Here is a 24,305-nt window from a genome sequence, read left to right on the forward strand (position 1 = left end):
ACACAAGTGGTCACATACACTTACACACAGCTGTACAGTTGACAATCAATCTCAAATTACAAAAAATTTCCAAAAATGAACTGGTTGGGCCTTATAAGAATAATGAGCCTGAGAAGATAGTAAGCCTTAACAGGCCCAACGGATCTTAAAGAGAAGCATTTCAAGATGCCAGCAAAGACCAAGAAGATGGAGTAAAACTCATATTCATGTCTGAGATAAGATACATTGGACTAAAATTTAATTTTATTATCAAACTTCACACACAATTTTAGTCTATCTGCCTATATAGCCTGCAGTAATAAACTCTACCACAACAACTTTTCTCCCCCCAAAATGATGGACCAGAAAGACCCACATTATCTCTTTTGCCAAAATGAAAAGAACAAAAAGAGAGTTACAGAGATCAAGATTCATTTGTTTAAAACTTGTAATCAGGGTTGTCACGAAGACCGAGTTTTGAGAGTGAAAGGCAGTAAGAGTCCCAGTCTGTTCGTCTCATATACTTGAGCAGTTTCTTCCTTCTATGCACCATTGCTATAAGTCCCTTTCTCGAATGCTTGTCCTAGATTAGGTTTCATAGGATACACAAATTATGTTATATAATAGAAAACCGCCTCTACTAGCTTCAGAAAAAAAGAGGAGTAAAAGCTTACCTTTTTATGTAGAACAGAGGATAAATGCTTGATCTTAGTAGTCAGTTGTGCCACTACAAAGGAAAGACCATAAAGATCACTAACCAATAATGTAAGAAATGAAATTATCTGTGACTAACCGATCAGATTAGCCTTATATTGATAGCTGAAGACAAACATTGATCAGGACAGAAGCTCCCTTTGTAGGGTTTAAATTTACCTTGAACACGTGCAGAACCACAATCGGATTCAGACATCTTGAACTCTTCCCTGACCTTTGCAAGCTCGATTTTCATCTTCTCCGCAGATGACATGTTATCCGGGTGGAAATACTGCGTTTGATTTTACACATAATCAATGCCTAAAAGCTTAAAGATTCAAGAAACTAAGAAGAAAAAAACAGACTTACAGTTTGAACTAGCTCCTCTTTGGGAGGCTCCAGCAAATACTTGGGAGTATCACTAAACACGCTGAAAAGATCCACGTTCTGAACTGCAAACAGCAAATCAACCTTCCAATTAAATCACAACAAAATCAACAGAACATCAAGAATATCTAAACACTGCAGGAGGCAGGGGAAGTCCGGAACACGTACATGCTAGTGATTTTCTGGCTTCTGCTTCTTTCTTTTCTTGAATACCAAACCTGAGATCATTGAAGGGAAGCCCCTTCCTCGTTCCCTGAGCTGCTTTCTCTTCCACCTCTCTCAGCTTAACAAGCCTCTGGTTCAGCTCCTGCAGCGAGAACCAACCTTCTTCTTTCTTCCCTTCTGGTCTATACCGTCTCAGTATCTCCCCCAGCTCTTCGGTGTTGTATCTCTTGATAAACTCCTCCGTCTCATCTCCCTTCCTCTTCCTCTCTTCAAGCTCCTCCCCGAACACTGAAACAGGCAGCCCCTCTCCTCCACCGAACACATTAGAACGGACGTTATTATCATTACGTTTCGCCTTCATAATCCCCTGAATGCTCGATAGATTAGACCATCTCGTCGCTTGTGGTGGCCTCATCTGCCTTAAGTTTTGCTTTAGGTTCTCAAAAGGCGAGCTTTCGGGTTTGGGTTTTGACAGAACGGTTTGCTTGTAAAGATCCTGCAAACCCCTCGCCGGAGGAGATGCTGCTCTTCGTCGGAACTCGTTGAGATTACGCCTGATGTCCTGAAAGTCTCCGCCGGAAAAGGTTTGACCTTTGGCATCGAATCTAGCTTGAGATTGTTGTTTCAGGCTGCTCTTGATGCCACTGAAGTAGGAGGAGATTTTGAGATCCGACGGTGGTTGTTGAGGAGGTTGTTCGCCGGATTCGTTCCCGTCTTGAGGAGATGAGGTGGAGAAGAGATGAATCAGAGAGGGGTTAGATTGTAGTCTTTGTTTGCGTCTGGCGAGGTGAAGCGCCATTGAAGCTGATCTCGGCGGTTCCAGGTGCTTTAGGGTTTTTTGGTGATGATGAAGAGAGAGAGGTGTTCAAGTGGAAATGAAAGTGATGGAGTCAGACCGGTTATCTGTAAACCGGTAATTAGAAAATGTGATTTTGGGAACCGGATTAGAAGGGAAAACGGTTTATTAACTTTCGGTAAAAGTGAGAAGACAAGTTTAAAACCATCATCATTACTACTGACTTCAGGAAACTAAAATCCTACGTTTGTGAGGTCAGAGACTCGGAAGGTTCTTATTCGCTAGCATCTTTTTTTTTCAAATTGCAACATTTCTTTTTGGTTCAACTAAAGTATGATTAAAATTATTTCAATTAAATGAGGTCGGAGATGAATTTAAAACCTATGCTTATGAATTATGAACTATTGTAGATGATGGTATACTGGCCCAAAATGTGATTTAAGATGCTACTGTTTTGAATGCTAGCTCCCTGACGATAAGAGAGAGAGAGAGACGTATGTGGTCGACTCCTATGAAGATCAACGCTTGTTAGCAAAGGATGTGTATTGAACGAGTTCATTGATGTTATGACACTTGTTGTTTACACATTGATGTTAACACACAGAGGCGACTACCTTGCAACCAAAACGTGTCTAAAACTCATTCAATATACCAAACATATGGTTTTTCCTTGCATCTTATTCCAACTTAATACTACTATCCAGTTTTAAATCTAGTGTATCAAAAGATTCAAAACACCTTCCAAAAATCGAAGGTAAAAAGAGCTGTCGAGATTTTTTAAAGTTCTATTTGACGACTTTTATATTGGTTTACAGGTTCGCTTATTTTATAGGGGCGCATAGATTATGACGGTCATCTATCTCCATACTTCAAGGCCATTCCATAAGTAAGTAGTCGACGTGACCAAGAAACTGAATAGTCATAAATACGATGGAAAAATAGAAATTTCAAAATACTAATACTACATTACTACTCAGTCGTATTCGTACTCGATGATACATTGAAATAAGTTTAGTTTTCTTTTTCTTTATCTACCATGGCAATTATTTCTCCCAGCTCATGCAGTGTCATGTTACCATAACTATCTCATCAGTGGATACGCGCGACGTTACCCTACTTCTCCTACAATTCCAGCACACGATAGAATAAAAAACATTGCCACAAATGGTCTATGCCACGCATGTATTTAAGTGGGTCCCACAGCTATCGAGGAAAAATAAATAAAACAAAATTAGTTCTCTTCAATCTAACTCCTCAATATATATAACGAAATCCACACATTAAAGTTTGCCTCACAGATATATCTTCCTCTCTACTTTTTCGCCACCATCTCTCCCTCTCCTTACCTCTCTCTCTCTAAAGCTGTCTAAGATTCAGACTATGTTTGGAAAAAACTGGACTCAAGTGGCTATGTCTGACGACTCGTTGGTGGCCGACGCGCTGCTCCTGCTCCGCCACTCGGAACCAACACTACTGCCGAAGAAAGTCGAAGCATCTCCCATCAAGCTGAAATGGAGCGTGCGTCAACGGAGATCGAAGAAAGGAAACCAAACGCGAGCCAGCCCCACAACTCCTCTTTCCTTGAGCGGGGCCACGTCTCTTAGCGGTGGTTCGACCACCGTGGAAGGCCTTGGAGAGTCCAGCGCCACCGTCAAACCCTCCGAGACCTTTAGATCTAAGGTTTGTCTCGACCATTTTCACTTTTTTTTTTTTTGGTTTTCCCGATTTGAAAACTACGTGTAGCACGTAGACTCTTAGGTAGGTACTGTTTCGTGCGTCTGTGACGTATACATATCCCTCGCGATGCGGCGTTTCAAACAGTCATAGGTCTTTTAACGAGTTCCCTTGTTTGTTTGGGCTTATCTATTTCCGATTATACCCTTGACCTTACCCAGACGGCCACACGACGAGACTTGGGATCTATCCACGATCGGCTTAGTCTTAATGATGATCATCATCATATAGGTACACCGACTTCTAGTTGACCAAAATACACCCACCGTGGACTCAATATTAGGCAACTTGCTGTGTTTCTTTCTTTTCTTTTCCAAGAAACTATATCTAACTTTCTCGATATGTAGATTTGGTTGTCTTCTTGGAAACACTTCTTGATTTGAGTTTTAAAACTCGGTGCTCTCTTGCTTTTTTTTTTTTTTTTTTTGCTCCTTTTGCAAAATAAAGAGTCACGTTTCCCACTTTTGGTGCATCCCAGTCACCTCTCTTTCTGCTTTTACGGAAAGACCAAAAAGTCCTCACTTCAAGGGAGGTGCCTTCTGGTCAAAATCACACATTCATTAACAATTAAATTGACAAAAGCACCCCTTGTCAGCAGATGAGCTCTTTTTACACGGTAAAGTGTTGTCCCGGTCAATGCGAGAGATTATCGTTTGGTTTAGGAGGCGTTTTCGTAGAATTGAATCTACGTTTAGAAGAGTATGAGTGGATTAGGTACGTGTGTGGTAGGGTTTAGTGGGGACTGGGGAGGGCAGTTATCAGATGTGGCGCATTGTCAGTGGTCAAAGTCAGTTGTTGCAAGTGATTGGGTTCTCGTCCGTCAAATTATATTGCTGACAGGCTGTTGAGTTAGCCCGTTTATGTAAAACAAAACATTAGTTAGCTAAGATTGTTTTCTGATCTTTGAAGTTGACTTTGATCGGTGGGTATAATTTTCTTTTGAGAGCCAAAGTGGAGAAGAGGAGGAGATTAATAAAGAAATATTTTTAAAATGATTAATAAGGACAAGTGGTGCTGTGGAGAATACGTGACACTAGTTTGGTTTTGAGGAGGAAAATGCATGACGTGTGAATGTGACGACCAAACACACGCGTTTAAGTCCAAGAACTCACGCTCCACTCACGTGATTCTATGTTTTCTCTTTTTCTTTTGAGGGGCATATGTTGTTGACCAAGAAGATTCTGAATTTACACGGTTTAGAAGTTTTCAAAGTTGTTATTTGTTAATGTTAACTAGAGGTTATTCTTCTCTTTCCACCTTATCGTGCCTCTAAAGTCATCTCTTGGATGGTAGGTGTGTGATTTCTTTATAAAGAATGATATAGAAAACAAAACTAATTTGTTTTTATGGTATAAGTTTGGTGTGAGCTGGCTTTTTATCTGGAGGTGTCGTAAGTCATAAGCCATAATCTGATCTGAGTTTTGGCTTTTGGTGTACAGGTTTTTCAGACGAGTGCAACAACAACAACTCTGTTCAAAAGATCAAGGAAGAAAAAGGTAAAAAAGTAAAAAACAGAAATGACTGTTTCTTCATTTACTGGGACTATATAACAAGGCTCGTTCATGGCGTATATGAATATGTTTAGACATATACTCTGAACTTCTGCCAAGGAATATCATTACATATCTGTCGATTTTCTCTAATAAATGCGTCGTTGTGGACAGACTCTGGCGGAGCTTAAAGATGAGGAAGTCATGCTCTTGAAGGAAAGCAGAGGCCTGAAAAATGTACAAACCTTCTTTTGACTTTCTTATGCATGTCTCTCTATATATTAAGTCTGTGTGCTAATCTTAGTATTGGTTATTGTTTTTTCTCTCTTGAATCAGGAATTAGCAAGTATGCGCGAATTGGTCGAGCAACAAAGAGCAAGAAACAATGCTCTAAAGAAGATGAAGGTGAGCCTATTTTTCCCTTTCTCTCTAGACATTTACAAATTATCATGTAACTGAACAAGTAGATCATATTCATATGTTGCAGGCTGAATCACAATCTGCCTTGTCCTGCAAACGCGAACAAGACTCCTCCTTCTTGCTCCCTGACCTAAACATGCCACTAGATACCGACACGATCCCATGATCATATTATTCTTTAGTTTTTCCCATCACACTCAAACCACTACCTCCTACCCACAAATATGTTTTTAACTGTAACTATATGAGTATGAACAATGTAGATTGCTATTAACCCTTTTGGCCATTCCCGTGGCCGCTGTAGAATATTGGCCTCAAGGTGAGGTCATTCGAGTTTATGTTTCTCGATATATCCTCTTCTCTAGGCAGTAGTATGATTTTTTGCTCTGTCATTTTCCCATTTTCACAGGATGAGATGTAATCACCATCATAGATACACTTCTATCTTTCTTACTGTCTTTAGTAAGATGTATTGCAAGATCACATGGCCCTTTCTATCAATATAACACGTTCCAAAACTCTTTATACTGTAACTAGATTACCTATTTTGGAATAAAATTGTGTGGAATGATCAGTTCCATTAATTCCATAAAAAAAATTACCATTTAACATGAATGGAATGGAAATCTAAACAAAATACAAAGCAAAACATTTCATATTAATTCTATATTTCTATTACATTCCATTCATTGTATTTTATTCCTATTAATTCCATTCTTTTTAAAAGTGTACCAGTTACAAGTTACAGCTATAACTTTGTAATTTGATTAATGAATTGTTTATGTCATATGATGTCTCTCTCTAGTCTCTACTGTCTTTAAAATCTCCTCTTGCTAATTTTGGTTCACATTGTTAATCCAAAACTACCAGTCCTAAACTGTAATTACGAAGAAGTATAGGGTTGTTATCAGTTGATTTTAAAGCTAAAAGCCTAAGAGGGGCTTATTGAATTGATGATTTGAAAAAATTCTAGTTTTTTAAATCTAAATCTCTCCTTATTGGATGTAGGATTTATCAAAACTTTATCAAATTCACCCTTATTGGACTAGTCATTTATAAAAGGGAAAATTGGGAAAAAAAAGTACACTTTGAACTTTTGTTTGTCCTTTTAGTATTCCTGATATTTTTGGTAATTCTAGACATGTTTTACCTTTCTGGGAAAAATAGTAAACTGAATTTTAAAAATGTAAAAAAATATGAAAACTATTGGAAACATAAGTATGACAATATATATGTTTAATTTTTTTTAAAAAGAAATCATAATTTATTTTATCTTCTAGTTACAGTTAGAATACTCATATTGGTTATCTACTTAGTCTATAAATCAGATACTAAGTTTTAAACATAGATATATCAAAGATATATAATGTATAGTAACTTTTCTTGTATATTCTAACAAAGCTAGAATATGTTACATTATAATCAAGAAAGATGTCTTCAGTCTACCTACATCTTGATAACTACATAGTTCCACAACTCAATGATATACCTCAGCTAGATTACGTGCCATAACATGTTCTGCCTTTTACCTTATATGACGCCTATAGGAAGAATTTGTTTCTCACCTACTCTATTGTGTTCTGTGTAGATAGTATACATATTCTAGGCAAACCCAGAAGATATGGAAACTTTCATATTCGGTTAAAGATGTTTCCTAAATCTAAACTAACTCTATCCTAAATCTCTCAAAGAATATTTTCTCCCACGTTTTTCTCCTCTTCCCACTCCCAAGATTTTTTCCACTTAATATATTTCCTAAATCTATTCTAAATCTACCATAAATCTCTCATGAATATATATATTAACTATGTGGAAAATAAACATAAGTAGCTTGTAGTTCAGTGGTTTGTGCTATATTGCTTTGTCGCACAACTCGGGTTCGAACTAGATGGCTGGTCTTTCATTTCTTTTTCCGTTTTTAGTGATTTAGGAAAAGACAATTATACCTTCTTCTTCTTTAATCATATCTGCAACTCTACTTCTCGTATCTATATGCTTTTTAAGCTTCTTCTTTTTTGCGTTTTTCACTAGTTTTCTTGTTTCTTATACCTTACATACCTTAGATCTACAAGGAAATATTATATTGATCTTAAAACCTAACAAAAACAGAATAATCGCGTAATACAACCGAATAACACAAAACGTCACCGTCACTTACTGTTTCACGAGTACTCAGCCGGCGAATCGGCCACCGGGGCGAGTTTTAGAACATGACTTTTGCCTCTTTCGTGGATTTCCTTTTCTTTTTTACTTTCTGTTTTTATTTAATTTTTTTTCCTTTAAAAAAACTTAAATTAATTATGAAATATTAATATTAATTTAGTTAATTGAAGGGTATAATTGTATTAAAGAAAATATAAATCCTATTTACCTAAATAATCTTCTACAAATTCTATTGAGACAAATCTAAGTTGAGATGTCACATTTTTCCAATTTTCTCTTTATAAAAATTCTTCAAAATTCCCCCTTATTGGAAAATGAGGATTTTGTTATAAGTAAGAAGAGAAAAAAAGAAGAATTAGTGTGTTTTATTCCATGAGTAATGAGTTTTTTATATAGGATTACAATAGCTTGTGGACAAAGCCACTTGGAGAACAAGTAAAGCTTGGAGAACAAGTATATCTAAGAGTTGCCATAATGGCATCACCATAATATTCATAACACTTCCCCTTGATGTCCATTATGCGCGTAAGATGCTGCCTTGTTAAAAACCTCACCAGGAAAACCTAAGGGAAAAGGAGTGCAGCGCGCAATAACTTCCCCTCATGGTTTTTCAAAGATCTCCACGAATATGCAGAGTTCCCGGGAACATGATTTTGATATCAACAATCCTTCATGGATTCTACTTTAAGGGATTAACATTTTCAAGTGGATTGTATCATTCAAGTTCTTCCTTTATTACCAGACTATAAGGAACTTGAAACTAGTTGCATCTACCACATGAAATTATGTCTCTTCACAATCAATTTCATATTGATCCTTCTTTGTATGCAACGGTTCATTTACATCTCACTTTTTAGTGTATGGAGTACTGGTCTAAATACTTCTCTATTTCACAAGAAGTTTATATCTTTGTTTATTGCATCTTTGGCCAATCATTTCTTTGTGTACACTTTTAAATATACTTTCTTTTATGATCTTCTTTCTCATTCATCATATCAACTACTACTTTGCATGCAAAAATATATTCGACGTCGATTTGCTTATTGGTTCCATTTTATTTCGTACATGACATAACTTATTGAGATCTCTTCACTTTCTCATGTACCTGAATTTCTTTCAGTCATGTTTAATGTCTCTTCTGGAGATCATTCAAAAACTCTATTGCCTCGTTTTAACCATTATCAATATATGCTCCTTTTCATATACGAGGATTCTTATCTTAGGAACCAACATGTCTACCACGCTGTAGGCGTGACTAGCAGTTTGATATATTGTTCTTCTAGAACATCTATTCTTATTGGAGCATTTACAGCTGGTATATGTGACTTGATCACTCTATCTATATGGGTCAATAAATGTGTCTAGCAACTTCTTTACTAAGTTCTACAACTGAATTATCTTTTGGACATCTATTTCACATTCTCTTTAGTCCGAAGATCATTGATAATTCATTTCAACTTATTTTCTTTTCCAGCTGTTTATTTTCTCCATTTTATGTTGGAAATACTAATTCACTTTTAGCATTCATAGCGAGCCTTACTTATATCCTTCAGGGATGGCTCTAGATTCTTAAGTATCTATGAAGATTCATATCCAACATATAATTCCAACCTCATTTGAAAATTCATCTTAATTAAAGCTCTATGGTGGAGCAATTGGAATGTATATAGCACATCCAACTTTCTTTGATGGAAAATGGTTGGTTTTTTTGACCCAATACCAATGACGGGGAGAACTATTAATTACTTGTTGGCTTGATGCAAATTAGTGTTGCTTAAAATGTTTAACACTTATGTTTAACACTTATTCCAATGATTTTTCTATAGTCGTCAAAGACATTAAGAAGTGAATTCACCAATATTATAAAGATGAATAGTGGGTGATCAGTCCACCAACATCTCCTTTATTCATGCCAATAACTTCAATTGGCTGGTGAAAATCGTATTACCACTTTATCTTATGAGCAAGCAAAATATGTGAAATCATTCACAAGAATCTTCTAGTTCTTCAATGAATATTTACATAAATATTTATGTATCTTTTCACATCATTATTGAACCAAAATGGTCTAACTGGTTCATGCCAAATATTTTGTAAACTTCTGGTTTACTTATAAATTTATCTCCATTACACTAATCTTTGTGTAGTACAATCTATAAGAGGCTGTAAATACTTTCTCTAAAATACTTATACTGGCTTGAGAAATATTTCTGATTTGAAATGTATATAGCATTTCTTTTGCTTATTGTCTCAACATAAGTATCTCAAAATCCCACAAAATTAATTTGAGAATGATTCATCAATCTTAATTTTAGTGCAAACATAATATTCTGGATGTTTCACTTATCATAAAATGTGAGATTCTTTAACTCTTCCCCTCGAGATGATAATACTACAGGTTTATCAATCTCGAATGAATCTCATTTTTTGAATCAACAACATACCCTACAAGGGTTATGTATTTTTCTTAGATCCTTCTAACTTTTGATACTTATAAGAATACAATACCTTAAGAACTTTAAATTGCATTCTTAAGAACTTTAAATTGCATTTTTATGTGCAGTAATATTATGTACTCTTATAGAGCATCATATATATCCTCTTATTAAACATTCTGTAAGCTTTTACTACCTTGTATTGTACTCACAATAAATTTTCTTTCATCTTTAGATGAATGAATCATATCTTTTTATATATATATATATATATTTTTACCATCTTTATTTTCTCAACTTAAAGTGAGAGTATGAGTTCTAAATAGAAACTCTTTGGTCTTTCTTTATTACCATCTTTATTTTCTCAACTTCAAGTGAGAGTATGAGTTCTAAAAAGAAACTCTTTAGATCTTGACCTTATTTATATCCACATTCACGTCTACAACCACTTTTATGTTCATTTTTTTTTAACAATACTATTTGTGTAGATTTTTTTTCCCAATATAAATGTCATATTCTCTTTAAGAGAAGGGATCATAATCAACTATACGTGATTTATAATCTTACATCAATAGCTCATTGGTTTTCTGAGTCTCAAGGACACAAGTATAAACTTCTTTAATCTATTTTCTCAATCATGTGTCTGCTGGACAACATTATTTGTGTGAAAAATATATATTTTTCCATATCTATGCATCATTAAAAAAAATTCTGAAATTTTATTTTTTTAAACTTAAAAACCAACATAGTTGGGATTTATTTACAGACTTCAGGTCTTATAATCTTTAGATGCAAGATACACAATGAGCTTTAGATAATCACTTCCGGTGATTATACCTTTTTTTGGATTGTTTTCTAAAACTTATAGATCTTTTAAAAAGTAAATAAGCTATATATGTATATATTTGCGTACAAAATGTAAAAGACAATATCAATATTTTATGTTCAATGCATAAACATTTCTCACAAGTCATAATATAAACCGACGAACAATTGAATTACTAATCATTCTTATCAAAATTTTCGAAGGTCAACCATATAATCTTTAAGCATTGAACAATGCACAGCTGTAAAACTAAGTCTATATGCAGCCGTAAATTATATGCTTTAGGAACATCAATTACTATGCTTTTACATTAAATTATATGCATCCGTAAATAACAATATGCAACTGTAAACAAGAGCAACATTAATAGTATCAACGCGTGTAGTAATCTCATGCCTATATGATGCCTTTTCAAACAAAGATAATATATTCTTACTAACTATCATATATCAACAACAGTTATATATGTGCAGCCGTAAAACCAATATTAATGAAAGTAAGGGATGCAGCCGTAAAGTTAAATACGAATGCTAAACTTATCAATACAATTATGCAGCCGTAATGATAATATGCAGCCGTAGTGATAATATGCAGCTGAATACACATCTATATGTAACATGCGTATAAAAGATGCGACAGATCTTAGCTAAACATGCATACATAGCTAAGCAAGGAGAAAATTTAACTAAAATCTAATCAGTTTCACTTGAGTTTAGAAGCGTATTCAATCAATTGTGATATTAGTAATATAAAACATGTTAATATGCTAAGTGACTACTGGAGCAGCTGCTCTACGGACTCTTGTTCTCCTTGTGATAAATCCAATACCTCAAGACAGAAAACAAAAAAAAGAAGACGTGTAAACAGTATAATCCACGTACACAATGCAAAGAAGAAAATTATAAGCGGCTGGTTATCAAAGTGATTCGACAAGCAGGGACAAAATAAAGTAAGACCATACATGTTCAGTTGGGTCTTGTATCTTCTTCTCTTAAACAAGGATTAACAACATGCAGATGCTGTCTCCCTGTCATGAAATCACCAACTGTGTAACCTCCGTTTTTAGCCTGAAACAAATCTCACACGATCAAACAAGCAAAGTTTCAAACTTTAAAGATAAAAAGGTTGAACAAGCGCACTAACCGGAACAGAGTTATTAACATCAGAAGGAGCTGCGAAGACGGCAGAGACAGTGATGACCAATGGTGAAAAATTGGAGCGACGACGAGGATTAGAGAGAGGAGGAGGAGGAAGTGAAAATGATGAAGAAGAAGTCGGGTTGAGTAGTGGAAGTCTCGTTATGGGCAGAGTGATGGAACCCATAATCACTAATATCCTCTGTTTCTCATGGATTCCAACTATAAAAAAAACAAGTCTTTTTGATGATGAAATCTGAGAGAAACAAAAGGTTGAAACTTGAGAGAAAGAGAAGAAGACGTACATGCATGGACCGCAGGAGAGCCCATGAGCACCGTCGATGAAGAAACCATGGCCGGAGCTGGATCTTTTTCTTCGATGGAGAGTTACTTTGCAAACTTCTTGTTATGTTTCCAAGAAGCTTCACTAGAGGAGATAGAAGGCGAAGGGTAGACAGAAAGCATCATCGATGAAGAAACCATGGCCGGAGCTCCATTTCTTGTGGCGGCGACTCCTCTTTCACTCTCGCTCTCTCTCTCTCACTTTCTCTCTCTCTTTTGTTTTTCAGGTGGCGGATGAAATGAAGAGAGAAGAAGCTGCAGGACATTAGGGTTAACCGCGGTCTTCTTCGGCCCATCCCGCACAAAGCCCACCCCGCACAAGTCTATTCCCGCGAGGCCCGCGACATTGCGGGATAACAGATCTTAGGCCCAAGCCCGCCCCGCCACATGTTTAAACGGGCCTACCCCGCGGGTCAAGCCTTCCTTTGACATTCCTATATGCAGCCGTACGAAACATGTTAATATGCTAAGTGAAACAAAAATGAACAAATTTTCAAAACTCAAATAAGCATTAGCTTGTCGACAAGATTTCTTTTCGATCGAGTGATTTTATTTCCTTGAAACAAGGATAAATCAATATTGTCGACTAAAGCTCTTAAGCTCATAGTATGTATGAGTCCATTCTTACAAACCATGAATTGATAATAAACATTATTTGAAGAAGGATTGAATATAGACCAAAAATATAACATAATAAAAATCTTTACCTTCTCAAGGTCGCTAAAGATTCGTGCTGATAACGTGTTATAAGTAAGAAGAGAAAAATAAGAATTAGTGTGTTTTATTCCATGAGTAATGAGTCCTTTACGTAGGATTACAATAGCTTGTGGACAAAGCCACTTGGAGAACAAGTAAAGCTTGGAGAACGAGTATATTTAAGACTTGTCATAATGGCATCACCGTAATATTCATAACAGATTTCACTGAGCTAAACAAAATACAAAGCAAAACATTCCATATTAATTCTATTTATCTATTACATTCCATTCATTTGATTATATTCCTATTAATTCCATTTATTTATTTTTAAAGTGTACCAGTTACAAGTTATACAGCTATAACTTTGTAATTTGAGTAATGAATTATTTATGTCATATGATGTCTCTCTCTAGTCTCTACTGTCTTTAAAATCTCCTCTTGCTAATTTTGGTTCACATTGTTAATCCAACACAAGCAGTCCTAAACTGTAATTATGGAGAAGTATAGGGTTATTATCAGTTGATTTTAAAGCGAAAAGCCTAAAACCCTACACTTAAGTTTAGTTTCAGCTTCACTGTCTTTTTTAACGACTCTGTTCCTTCTCCGACCAAAAGCGAAAAAAAAAATGGCGTCTCTTGGCCAAATCACCCTCCCGCGAGCGCCATCGTTGCAGAAGGGCCTCCTACGCCGTCCGATCAGAACCCCAATCAGATTCAACGGCCGGATCGCGAGTGTATTGACTAACGCGGGTTCGGTGAAAGCAAGTGTGAGCCAGAAGGTGATTGAAGAGGAGGCGAAAGTTCTGGTGGGTACCTACGCGCGTGCTCCAGTGGTGCTCTCGAGTGGGAAAGGTTGTAAATTGATGGACGCAGAAGGGAAAGAGTATCTTGATTGTGCATCTGGAATCGCTGTGAATGCTCTGGGCCATGGAGATCCTGATTGGCTTCAAGCTGTCACTGACCAAGCTTCTGTTCTTTCCCACGTCAGCAATGTCTATTACACCATTCCTCAGGTCTGAATTTGACTTATCCTTTATTGAGCACTAGTCACATTGGTATCGTTTAGTAACATTAGTCCTAAGGTTGGAGGATTCAACTTCGTATACTGTTTACTTCTTTGCAGATAGAACTAGCGAAACGCCTTGTGGCAAGTTCTTTCGCAGACCGTGTATTCTTCTGTAACTCTGGAACAGAAGCCAACGAAGCAGCCATCAAGTTTTCTAGAAAGTTCCAGAGATTCACCCATCCTGAAGACAAGGAAGTCGCCACAAGCTTCATCGCCTTTACGAATAGTTTCCATGGTAGAACCTTAGGAGCTCTTGCATTAACAAGCAAAGAACAGTACAGAACTCCTTTCGAACCTATCATGCCAGGCGTTACGTTCTTGGAATATGGTAACACTCAAGCAGCCACTGATCTTATCCGCTCCGGTAAAATAGCTGCTGTGTTTGTGGAGCCTATTCAAGGAGAAGGTGGGGTTTACTCTGCTACAAAAGAGTTTCTCCAGTCTCTTCGCTCAGCTTGTGATGCTGCAGGATCTCTTCTCGTCTTCGATGAGGTACATATCATAGTGTAATAGCTTGAAAGTTCCTGACTAGTGCTGCGCATTTGGATTTTCGGTTCGTGTTATTTGGGTTGGGGTGTTTAGGACCCGTTTAGGAACCAGACATTTTTTTTTGGATCGGATCAGGTAATGTTAGGTTCCACTCGGGTTTCTAGTATAAAACCCGAAGTGAACCGAATTAGAAATAGTTCGAGTTTGATTCTGGTTTAAAGCTAAAAACCAAAAAATCCCGGCAAAAACGAAAACCCAAAAAATATACAGGTAATTTAGGTAATTAGGGGGGGGAGGGGTTGGATATTTTCATTTATAAATTATAATATATATAAATTAAAATAATAATTATTTTTATTATTTATAAATTATATTATATATATAATTAAATAATTAATATTTTTATTATATTTCAAATATCAGGTACCCGTTTAGTTATTTGTTTGATTCCGGTTTGGTTTTGTTTTTTTTCGGGTTTAGAGAAATAAGAATCGTTTGGGTTTTCGTAAATTTTGGTCCATTTCGGTTTCAGTTGTTTCAGTTCGGTTTTTGGGTTTCAGAGAATATGCCCAGGACTATTCTTGACTTTGATCTTGTTCTTTTGGTCTCCCTACGTCTCCAGGTTCAGTGTGGTTTGGGTCGAACCGGTAACCTATGGGCATATGAAGCATTTGGTGTAACACCTGACATAATGACAGTTGCAAAGCCTTTAGCAGGTGGTTTACCAATTGGAGCGGTGCTTGTAACTGAAAAAGTTGCTGAGACCATCAAATATGGAGATCATGGAAGCACATTTGCAGGGAACCCTCTTGTGTGTAGTGCAGCCATCGCTGTTTTTGATAAAGTATCTAAATCCTCTTTCTTGGCCAGTGTCTCGAGCAAAGGTTTATACTTTAAGGATCTGTTGGTGAAGAAACTAGGAGGAAACTTGTACGTGAAGGAAGTGAGAGGAGAAGGGCTTATTATTGGAGTGGAGCTGGACGTGCCCGCAGGTCCGTTGGTCGATGCTTGTCGTGATTCTGGTCTTCTGATCTTGACGGCAGGGAAAGGGAATGTCGTCAGGATTGTTCCGCCGTTGATTATATCGGAGGAGGAAATCGAACGTGCCGTTGAGATTATTTTCCATGATTTAACTGCGCTTGACTGAATATTGTTGTTGAACATAAATGTTCATCGACTATGAACTGTGTTTTTAAAATTCTGTACTTTACTTAAATAAGCTCAAGTATAACAGTAAATGTGCCTGTTACAGTTCATAACTGCTGTTTCTTGGTTCTGTTTTTTTGAAACATTTTTCTTGGTTCTGTTTTTTTGAAACACTTTTCTTGGTTCTTTCATGATAAAATGTGTATAATTCTTTTTGATAGGGTATTAATAATATTCAAACAAACAAAAATTATAGTGTTTTGGAATACGCTAACAGCCAGTGATAAGCTACTAGAGGTGAGCCATCCCATTTTTAGTCTTGAAGATTTAAGAGAAGGGATTTCGTGCATGCCAAGTTTGTCTTAAAATGAAGACAACATGTGAGATGTTGTTGACATGATTTGCAGACGATAGAATCAGAGCTGGAAGAATAAAAAGAATTGTTCTTTCTGTATGCGGAGCTCGACAAAAGGGACTTGACTCAAAAACAACAGAGGGTAATTCGTGTAAGTTAGTGATCAGTTACTTTGTGTTGTGACTCAGAGAAGATGCGGAGCCGGAGCCACTTGAGCTGTGAAAGATAAATTGTGCAGAACAGAGAAGATGTGGAGCCGGAGAACGTAAATTTCTTTATCTGAGAATGGACTTTATTTCCCTTTTTGGAATGTTTTTTTTTTGAGGAAAACCTTTTTTTGGAATGTTTACTTCATTTTTTTCAGTACTTAAAAAAAAAAAACTAATCTTGACCCGCATGGATGTGCATTTTGTTCTTTCTATACTAAATTACTAGATAATAATTTGCGCCTTGCGCGGAATATAATTATTAGTTTTGTTATTTTTAATAAGGATACATTAAATCTGTGTAATCTGGATATCAGTTTGGTTTTATATTATTTTTTTTGGTTTTTAATCTCCTAAAATATAGATATAATTCTAAATCAATATTTATTTTGGTTTGTTCAATGCAAATTGTTGATGTTTTTAGTTTTTCCGGTGATAACCAAAAATTAATATCATTTGTTTGGTTTAAGGTTATATGAATTTTAGATAGTTCTGATGTCGAACCAATAATTTCATATTATATTTTCTAAACATATAATAGTTAAAGAAAAGGAAAATAAAATTATTAAGACAAATCATTTCACTACAATTTGGTCGATAGTGAAAGAAACATTAAAAAAAGAATATTTCAACTTCCAAGAGAATTAGATATTTTAGTTGTGGTGAATATTTAGTTATATAAGTGTTTACGTCAATGTCCAAATGTATGTGTATGTAAAATATATAAAAGTGGTTGGTAAATATATAAAGATACTGTTAATCAAAATTAAATGACATTTTAATTCAAAATAACACGTAGAAGATAAAATTCTTAAAATAAAATTAATTAAAAATAAAATAAGCCTAAACATTAGTAAATTTTATTTCATATAAAGAAAATCAAATTGTATCCGTAAATAGAGTTGAGAACGGATCGAATATCCTGGTATTTGGAGGTATTAGTGTCGCTTCGATCCGTAGCCACCCGGATTTTCTGTGTCTCGGATATCTGAAATTTTTTAGAATTTTCACGGATATCCGATTTGATCCGTAAATAAAATTAAAAATTAATAATAAATGAAAAATCAAAAAATAATATAAATAATAATATTTCATTACAAAAGTAAATTATTATTTAATTTTTTAAATTCTAATACCTAATATATTAAATTTAATACATAAAAATATTGTAAAAATTATATAAACTATATTATACATATAACTTATATATATAATTCTTTAAATATATGTATATATATATGTGCATATAACAGATAGAATCGGATATACGTTCCTAAAAATATTAGTATTTTTGATTTGTTTTTTTTATTGATATTATATTTTAGTATTTGATTTGCTTCGTAGTGTTACGAATATCCGATTTTTTCGGTTCGAATCAAAATGGATAACAAATAGAAAAAAAAATTACGAATATTTTGTCCAACTTATCCGTAAATAATAAAAATAATATATGTATAATTGGACTGTCGATTCATTATCCGTTTTGATTCGAATAAAAAAATATGAATAGTGTGAGTTTTATTAGAACCTTACATGAGAGTTTTATATTTAAAAACAAAATGTAAAGTACATAGTGTGAACACATTTATGTAGAGTTTAGGTGAGAAGTTCTCTACAAGTGACACATTAGTGTGCTCTCAAATCGCTGTGAGGCTGCCACATGTCTATTATAGTGTGAACGCATTTATTATAATGTTTCTCTTTTAATATATAATGGATTCTAATTTATATAACATTATTATGTAACAGTACTATTTTCATATTTTGTTTTGTATTTTGTAAAAACAAATAATTTTGTAAACATTATTGTGTAATAATACTATTTTACATAATTTTATGTTTAATTTCTAAAATTTAGAATTTATATGGAAATTAAATTAAAATGAACCTAGATAGTCAAGAAGATTTTTTTTGGGATACTACTGAAAATAACAAAACTTATTTAAAAAAAACTATGATATTTTGTACTTGCAAAATGATTTTGTAGTAAAGATCCTATTTTAGAAATTGCTTGAAATACACCAACTTGGATAGCATTAAAAAATTAATTAAAGATGTCCTAACATTTAAGCTTAGCGTTTAACGATTGTTGTTTAAGATTTATTATTTATGTGGTGAAAGTGAATTTATAAACTTCTATAAATAATTCTTATATAGTTATAATTTTTTTTGGAATGGTTAATTTTGTCTTTTAATAATAAATTTAAGATATTTATAAAAATAAAATAATTTAAAGGTAAATTTGAAAAATAGTATCAAATTTGAAGTAAAGTTAAAATTTGTTGGAATTATGTTATATATTGTAACATTAAACAAGTTTGATAAATGAGTGTTCTCTTCATATAGAATAGTGTTGGAATATTAATCTTTTTGACATATATATGTCATTCATGCTATGACATTAGTATGCATATGGATGATAAAAGCGTGTTCATTGTTTAATGTATTCGTTAACATATATATTCATTTCGTATATATATTGTTCGTCTATTTATGGTTGGAGTAGGAGATGTAAAACTTTATATATAGTGATTCATAAACAATTTTAGTATAGTATTTAAATATTAAAATAAAATATTTTTTAGCTCAATGGAATATATAAACAGTAATAATAGTTGACTAAAGTTTTATATGTACGATATGTAAAGAGGTTAAATGTTTCATCTACGATGGGGTTGTAAATTGAAATTTAACCACTAATAAGAATTAGATTTGTGCTAAAAATTATTGATATAAATTGTAATGTTACATGATATAAGCATTTAAAGTTGTGACCTCTAAGAGATGGTGTAAATTAAAAAATCACACTTGTAATAAATCATGATTCATGTGTTTAATAAATAATATATTTTTAATTTAAAATTTTAATAGAAATGGATATTGCTTTCCAACAAAATCTTTTTAAAATCTTTGTAAAATGTATTTTTGAAAAGTAATAAATTTAAGTTGTTATTATCATTAAAATATTTTTTATAATTTATAATTTTTGTTTATAAATCGAAACTAAATTAAATTTAAATTTTTGATTATATTTTATGATAACTAAAATTAAAATTAATCAATTTTTGGAATTAAAATTTAATATGATTCTGAAAAGAGTTTTAAAAGATATTGTTAAAATTTTCTTAAATAAATATTAATTTTATTTAAATAAAAGTAAAGATATCATAAATAAGTTATGTACATTTGATAAATTTTCTAAATAATGGTCCAATTTAAAATATCACACATAAAATAAAGTTGTGAATTCTATTTAATAGAATAGATGTTTCTCGGGTTAAGATTTTGATGTCGTAGACTGTATGACATAATTTGTGGTAATGATATCTTGCATATTTCCATTGTGTTATCCATTCACCCATGTGCATTTTGATCATATAGACTACGATTTAGCCATGTTTAGGTTGCATTTTGCATACATGAGTCTTTATTAGGTATTGGAGTACCACATGGAGTTCTTGGAGACATTTGGGTGCATTTGGAGCTCAAAAGAGGTGATAAAGGTGATCGTTGGACGAGCAGTGCATGGGAGCGACCCTACCGGAGCGACGCCATGAACTCGCTGTGCCTTACCTCTCAGAGCGACCTTACCAGAGCGGCCTCACGAGGTCGCTCGCCATTTCATCGTTTTGGAGTGCAAAAATAGACCCGAAGCGACCTCCTAGAGCGACGACACGAAGTCGCTCCAGCTCCAGAGCGAGGTCAGCACAACGACACCCCGAGGTCGCTTGGGTTTGTGTCAATTTGAGACACGAAGAACAAGCCGGGAGCTACCGCCCGGAGCGACGTGCCGAGGTCGCTCCCAACACCCAGAGCGACCTCCCAGAGCGACGTGCCGAGGTCGCTGCGCTTCAATTATTTGGTCGAACTTATGATTAATCAAGGGCCTTTTGGTCATTTGTTATGCACGTTTTACACTTTCTAAACCTAGGTTTAAGTACCCTTTGTAAGCCATTGGAGACATATTATCTTTTATCCTAAGAAAATCACCAAAAACCTCTTGGAAAGTTCATCTATTTGATTCAATTGATCATTTTTGTTATCGCAATCCTGTTGTTTTCATATCGATTCTCTGTATTTCTCTACATGATTAATCTGAAATCCAATATGGGTTTAAGAGGAATCATGGAGATTAGTGAGTAATCACGTTTTGAATTCATGGGTTAGGGAGATTAAGGGTGATTAGGTTAGAGCTAGGATGTTTTAGTGTAGATCATTCTTAGTCCTTGCTAGTAGAGTATTCATAATGCATCTTCTGAGTTGACCTCTCAAAAGTTGATCTTTAGGCATTTTCCACCCAAAAGGTGTTTGATGAAATGTCTGAGACAACTCTTCTAAGCTTTTAGCATACTTTGCCAAAGATATTTGTTGTTAGAGGTGCTAAGATAGCCATTAAACTTGTTAGTAATGATTGCTTTCGTATTATTCAACCAAAGACATTTGATGTTTGAAATGTGTTAGTAAATGAACATTCATCTAGACATAGTGCTTGTTTAGAACTGTGTCTAAGCTTAAGGTTGATAGTTTGATTGATCGTTTGCCATCCTTAGTTCGAAACTTAATCACCCAAGGTCTAATCCCTATGCCCATGAGTTCTCTTTTCCCTTAGTCAAGAAAGTTACTTCATTTATCACTTTTATTATTCTGCAACTGTATTAGCATTAATCATTAGTTTAGAAATCTTTTAAATCACCGGTTGCACTTAGATTAAGTGAGTACTTGCATTCTCAGTGCTTTGAAATCCCTTAAAATTGGTTCGACAATCTTTTATACTACATCATTTATTTTAGGAGGTTTGAAAACTCTTAACATCAGGTAATTAATATATATGTGTAGTGAATGTACATTCTCTCTAAATGTATAAAAATGTGTTATAGTTAGCAATAATGTCCTACTATATATGTATTTCATAATAGTCACTAAATTTTAATTGAGTATTAAGCGCTAAATCTTATAAATCGTGGTAATTATCTTCTAAATCGCTTAAATAATTATAATATTGTATAATAAATAATTTATAGTTTATTATTCATAAATTATAATAATTAATATTTTACAATAAAAATCTTACAAAACTAAAATAATATAAACTTTATCATTTATAAATAATGATATTTAATATAAAACATTATATGTATTTAGTATATTGTTATTATTTATAAGCATTTAAATCGCCTAACTAATAATCTAAGTGTTCTTTTAGTCATTCTAGAAATTAGGCGTTGAGGTATTGTCCGCTTAGCACCCATCGCTTTCTTAAACACAGCTTAATTCGAAGTTTAAAGCTGATGACTATGCGGTAGTAGTCCGAGCAATTTACACGTCTCAAATCTAAAACGTGCGGATACATGTATCTATTATAATATACCAATAGAATCTACTATTTTTCTTAGCAAAAGGATAAAACATAGTTTGAAAAAAGCAAATATATACACATACACCAATAGAATACCATATACCATGGACCATATATAACCAAGAGCTCTTGGCCTAGTGGTAATGGAACTCCAGATGGAGTGCCCGCCCTGGGTTCGAGTCGCCTTGGCCACCTTCCCGCCTATAACCGTGCGTGCCCGGATAGAAGGCCTCGTGGGGATTAGTCTGGGCTTACCGCCTGGGATCCCCCACGGATATCAAAAAAAAAAGAAAAAAAAAATATATAAAGCTTGACTAACCGATTGAAGTCGGTCAGTGTAAGTGTAAGCACGTGAGCCAGTTTTATGTAATAGAAGCCAGCATGTTAGACTTTAATACCGTCAAAAGTTTACGAAAGGAATTTAAGGTTCTGTGGTTTTGTCTCGTTTAATTAACTAGGGGTACAGCCGCGGAGCCGGATAAGTTATTGATCGTTGTGTAGTTTTATGTACGGGATTTTGTCGTTTATTTTTTTCCACTTTTGTTTTTCTGTGTTGTATATAATGGTGATAAAGATAACATTTGGAAGTCACACAGTTTGATTAAATTGATATAAGAATGACCGGCGAATTCATATGCATTATTTTCGTAATGATTTGATCGACCATTACCGTTATTAGTGCTTTCATGTTCAAAAGATAAAGTTTATGAAGTTGTTTAGTTACTTAGGTAGTTGTTAGTATATAAAACAAATAGTGTAAGGAACAAAATATAAAATTTGAATTCAAAAAATTAAACAATTTATCGAACAATAAATTAAATTATTTTTTATTTTACCTATATTAATTTTAAAATATAGAATTGTAATAAACTATTTTTTTTAAAAAAAATTAATAACTCTAGAAAAATTTATAAAATTATACGGTTGCAAAATTATTTATTTTTAGAGTTTTACTCGACTTTGTTAAAAATAGTTTATGGTGGACAAAAAAAATGTCAGAAATAGGTAAAAAAAAAATACACCACTGATAAATCTTGTATGAGTTAGAACTCGTTGACGTTTCATTAATAATCCAAAATAGAAATAAAATCTCCGAACAGAGAAAACATGCAAGGGAAAAAATATCCAAAGTTTATGATGGAAAACAAAGATAATAGCAGTTTTTAAAAATGCATTGAAAAGACGTTGACGGGCTGATAGGAATATAATATATATTTCCAATCACTCACGGCAGCGCTTGCAGTTGTTCTGAGCGTCTGAAATCTCTGGAGGATCTGCTGCAGCACATTCCTCATCGACCTTGTCTCCCAAAACAGACGGGCCCGATGATGCTGCCAATCCTACGTCACTTTCACTGCTTGGAAGAATGTTCTTACTGTGCTCCTGAAATACATGAACGTGATGACAAGTAAAATTAGACAACCTTGCCATGGTTCTCTATGATGGTATCTTCAGTGATGGTGGAGATAGTGAAGGTACGGTGATTGCTATTAATGGCTTCAATCAATTTGAGAGCTCTCCATGTTTTGGGCTGGATCTTGGCAAGTAGCTATGAATACATCAAACACTATGTTGTTGGCATAAGATTTGAATCGGCCTAGAGAGCCTGCAACAACATAGACGGTGAGGTTCTTAAGTATATGGAGCTCCACCAAGCCAGACACACTCTTTTTCAACACCTTGTTCCCTATCTCTCTTCTAATTAGTGCCATGTCCCTCGATGCAGTTCACCGCATCAGGTTTGTTAATGTCGGAGAAGAAGTTATCTGACCAATAAATTTCAAGTTTTTAAGTCTCAAGATGACACTAAGCTAAAAGGCATTGTTTTAAAATTAAACCAATAACATACAAAAGGAACTCACCAGAGATTCCGATCACATCCATGTAAGGGTAATCATCGCTGAGGAACTCAATAACATTATGCACACCTTTGGTTACCATGTCCATCCCCATTGCACCACACCGGTGTTACAACTGAACCATATATAGCCATTTTTTCCCTGCCAATGTACAGTAAACAGTTTGTAGCCTCGTAAATCTAATTGATATGCATCCACAAAATCATTATTTCATCAGCAAAAGTTTCAATCTTGAGTCGAACCACACCACAAACATAAAAAAAATTACATCTTGGTGGTACCTATTGAAAATGACAGCCGACGTTTCGAAGTGATCTGGATTCTCCTAGGAAGGCTTAAGTTCCATAGCACGTTGGCACGACAAAAACCGGACAATAGGCGCTCTAGTTGTATCGTCCTTCAGCTCCGCCTGAGACGTACCCAGCCTTGCAGCCTCTGTTAGTCCTAGCAACCAAATAACTTTCCGTTATAGTCCATCAGAACAGAGTTTACATCATATTAGTTAATCGGACAACTTCAAAACGACCAATCAACTTTCACGATCGACCCTCTATCGTAGCGATG

At 34.5% G+C, this 24,305-nt stretch overlaps 4 protein-coding genes and 1 pseudogene across 4 annotated transcripts; 2 read left to right on the forward strand and 3 right to left on the reverse strand.

Annotated features, from left to right (window-relative positions):
• Nucleotides 1-225: 225 nt before the first annotated feature.
• Nucleotides 226-2,251, reverse strand: LOC106381565 (probable 37S ribosomal protein S28, mitochondrial). Its single transcript, XM_013821478.3, has 5 exons — nucleotides 1,228-2,251; nucleotides 1,042-1,124; nucleotides 853-964; nucleotides 654-706; nucleotides 226-562 (listed from the first exon to the last, which is right to left on the reverse strand). The coding sequence occupies exons 1-5, from the start codon at nucleotides 2,021-2,023 to the stop codon at nucleotides 419-421; spliced, it is 1,188 nt and encodes a 395-aa protein (XP_013676932.2). The 5' UTR covers nucleotides 2,024-2,251; the 3' UTR covers nucleotides 226-418.
• Nucleotides 2,252-3,280: 1,029 nt separating this feature from the next.
• Nucleotides 3,281-6,184, forward strand: BNAC02G46580D. The gene is made up of 5 exons (XM_013821480.3): nucleotides 3,281-3,700; nucleotides 5,194-5,250; nucleotides 5,419-5,481; nucleotides 5,581-5,649; nucleotides 5,732-6,184. The coding sequence occupies exons 1-5, from the start codon at nucleotides 3,401-3,403 to the stop codon at nucleotides 5,828-5,830; spliced, it is 588 nt and encodes a 195-aa protein (XP_013676934.2). The 5' UTR covers nucleotides 3,281-3,400; the 3' UTR covers nucleotides 5,831-6,184.
• A 5,869-nt stretch (nucleotides 6,185-12,053) lies between these two features.
• LOC125582318 (CBS domain-containing protein CBSX2, chloroplastic-like) lies at nucleotides 12,054-12,411 on the reverse strand. Its single transcript, XM_048748952.1, has 2 exons — nucleotides 12,232-12,411; nucleotides 12,054-12,155 (listed from the first exon to the last, which is right to left on the reverse strand). The coding sequence occupies exons 1-2, from the start codon at nucleotides 12,409-12,411 to the stop codon at nucleotides 12,054-12,056; spliced, it is 282 nt and encodes a 93-aa protein (XP_048604909.1).
• Nucleotides 12,412-13,816: 1,405 nt separating this feature from the next.
• Nucleotides 13,817-16,110, forward strand: LOC111204421 (acetylornithine aminotransferase, chloroplastic/mitochondrial-like). Its single transcript, XM_048747465.1, has 3 exons — nucleotides 13,817-14,277; nucleotides 14,388-14,822; nucleotides 15,442-16,110. Exons 1-3 carry the CDS (start codon nucleotides 13,891-13,893, stop codon nucleotides 15,964-15,966), a joined length of 1,347 nt encoding a protein of 448 aa, XP_048603422.1. The 5' UTR covers nucleotides 13,817-13,890; the 3' UTR covers nucleotides 15,967-16,110.
• Nucleotides 16,111-22,847: 6,737 nt separating this feature from the next.
• On the reverse strand, nucleotides 22,848-24,004 carry LOC125581649 (annotated as a pseudogene).
• Between the last annotated feature and the right edge of the window lie 301 nt (nucleotides 24,005-24,305).

The sequence above is a fragment of the Brassica napus genome, chromosome C2 (assembly GCF_020379485.1).
Source record: "Brassica napus cultivar Da-Ae chromosome C2, Da-Ae, whole genome shotgun sequence".
Lineage (NCBI taxonomy): Eukaryota > Viridiplantae > Streptophyta > Magnoliopsida > Brassicales > Brassicaceae > Brassica > Brassica napus.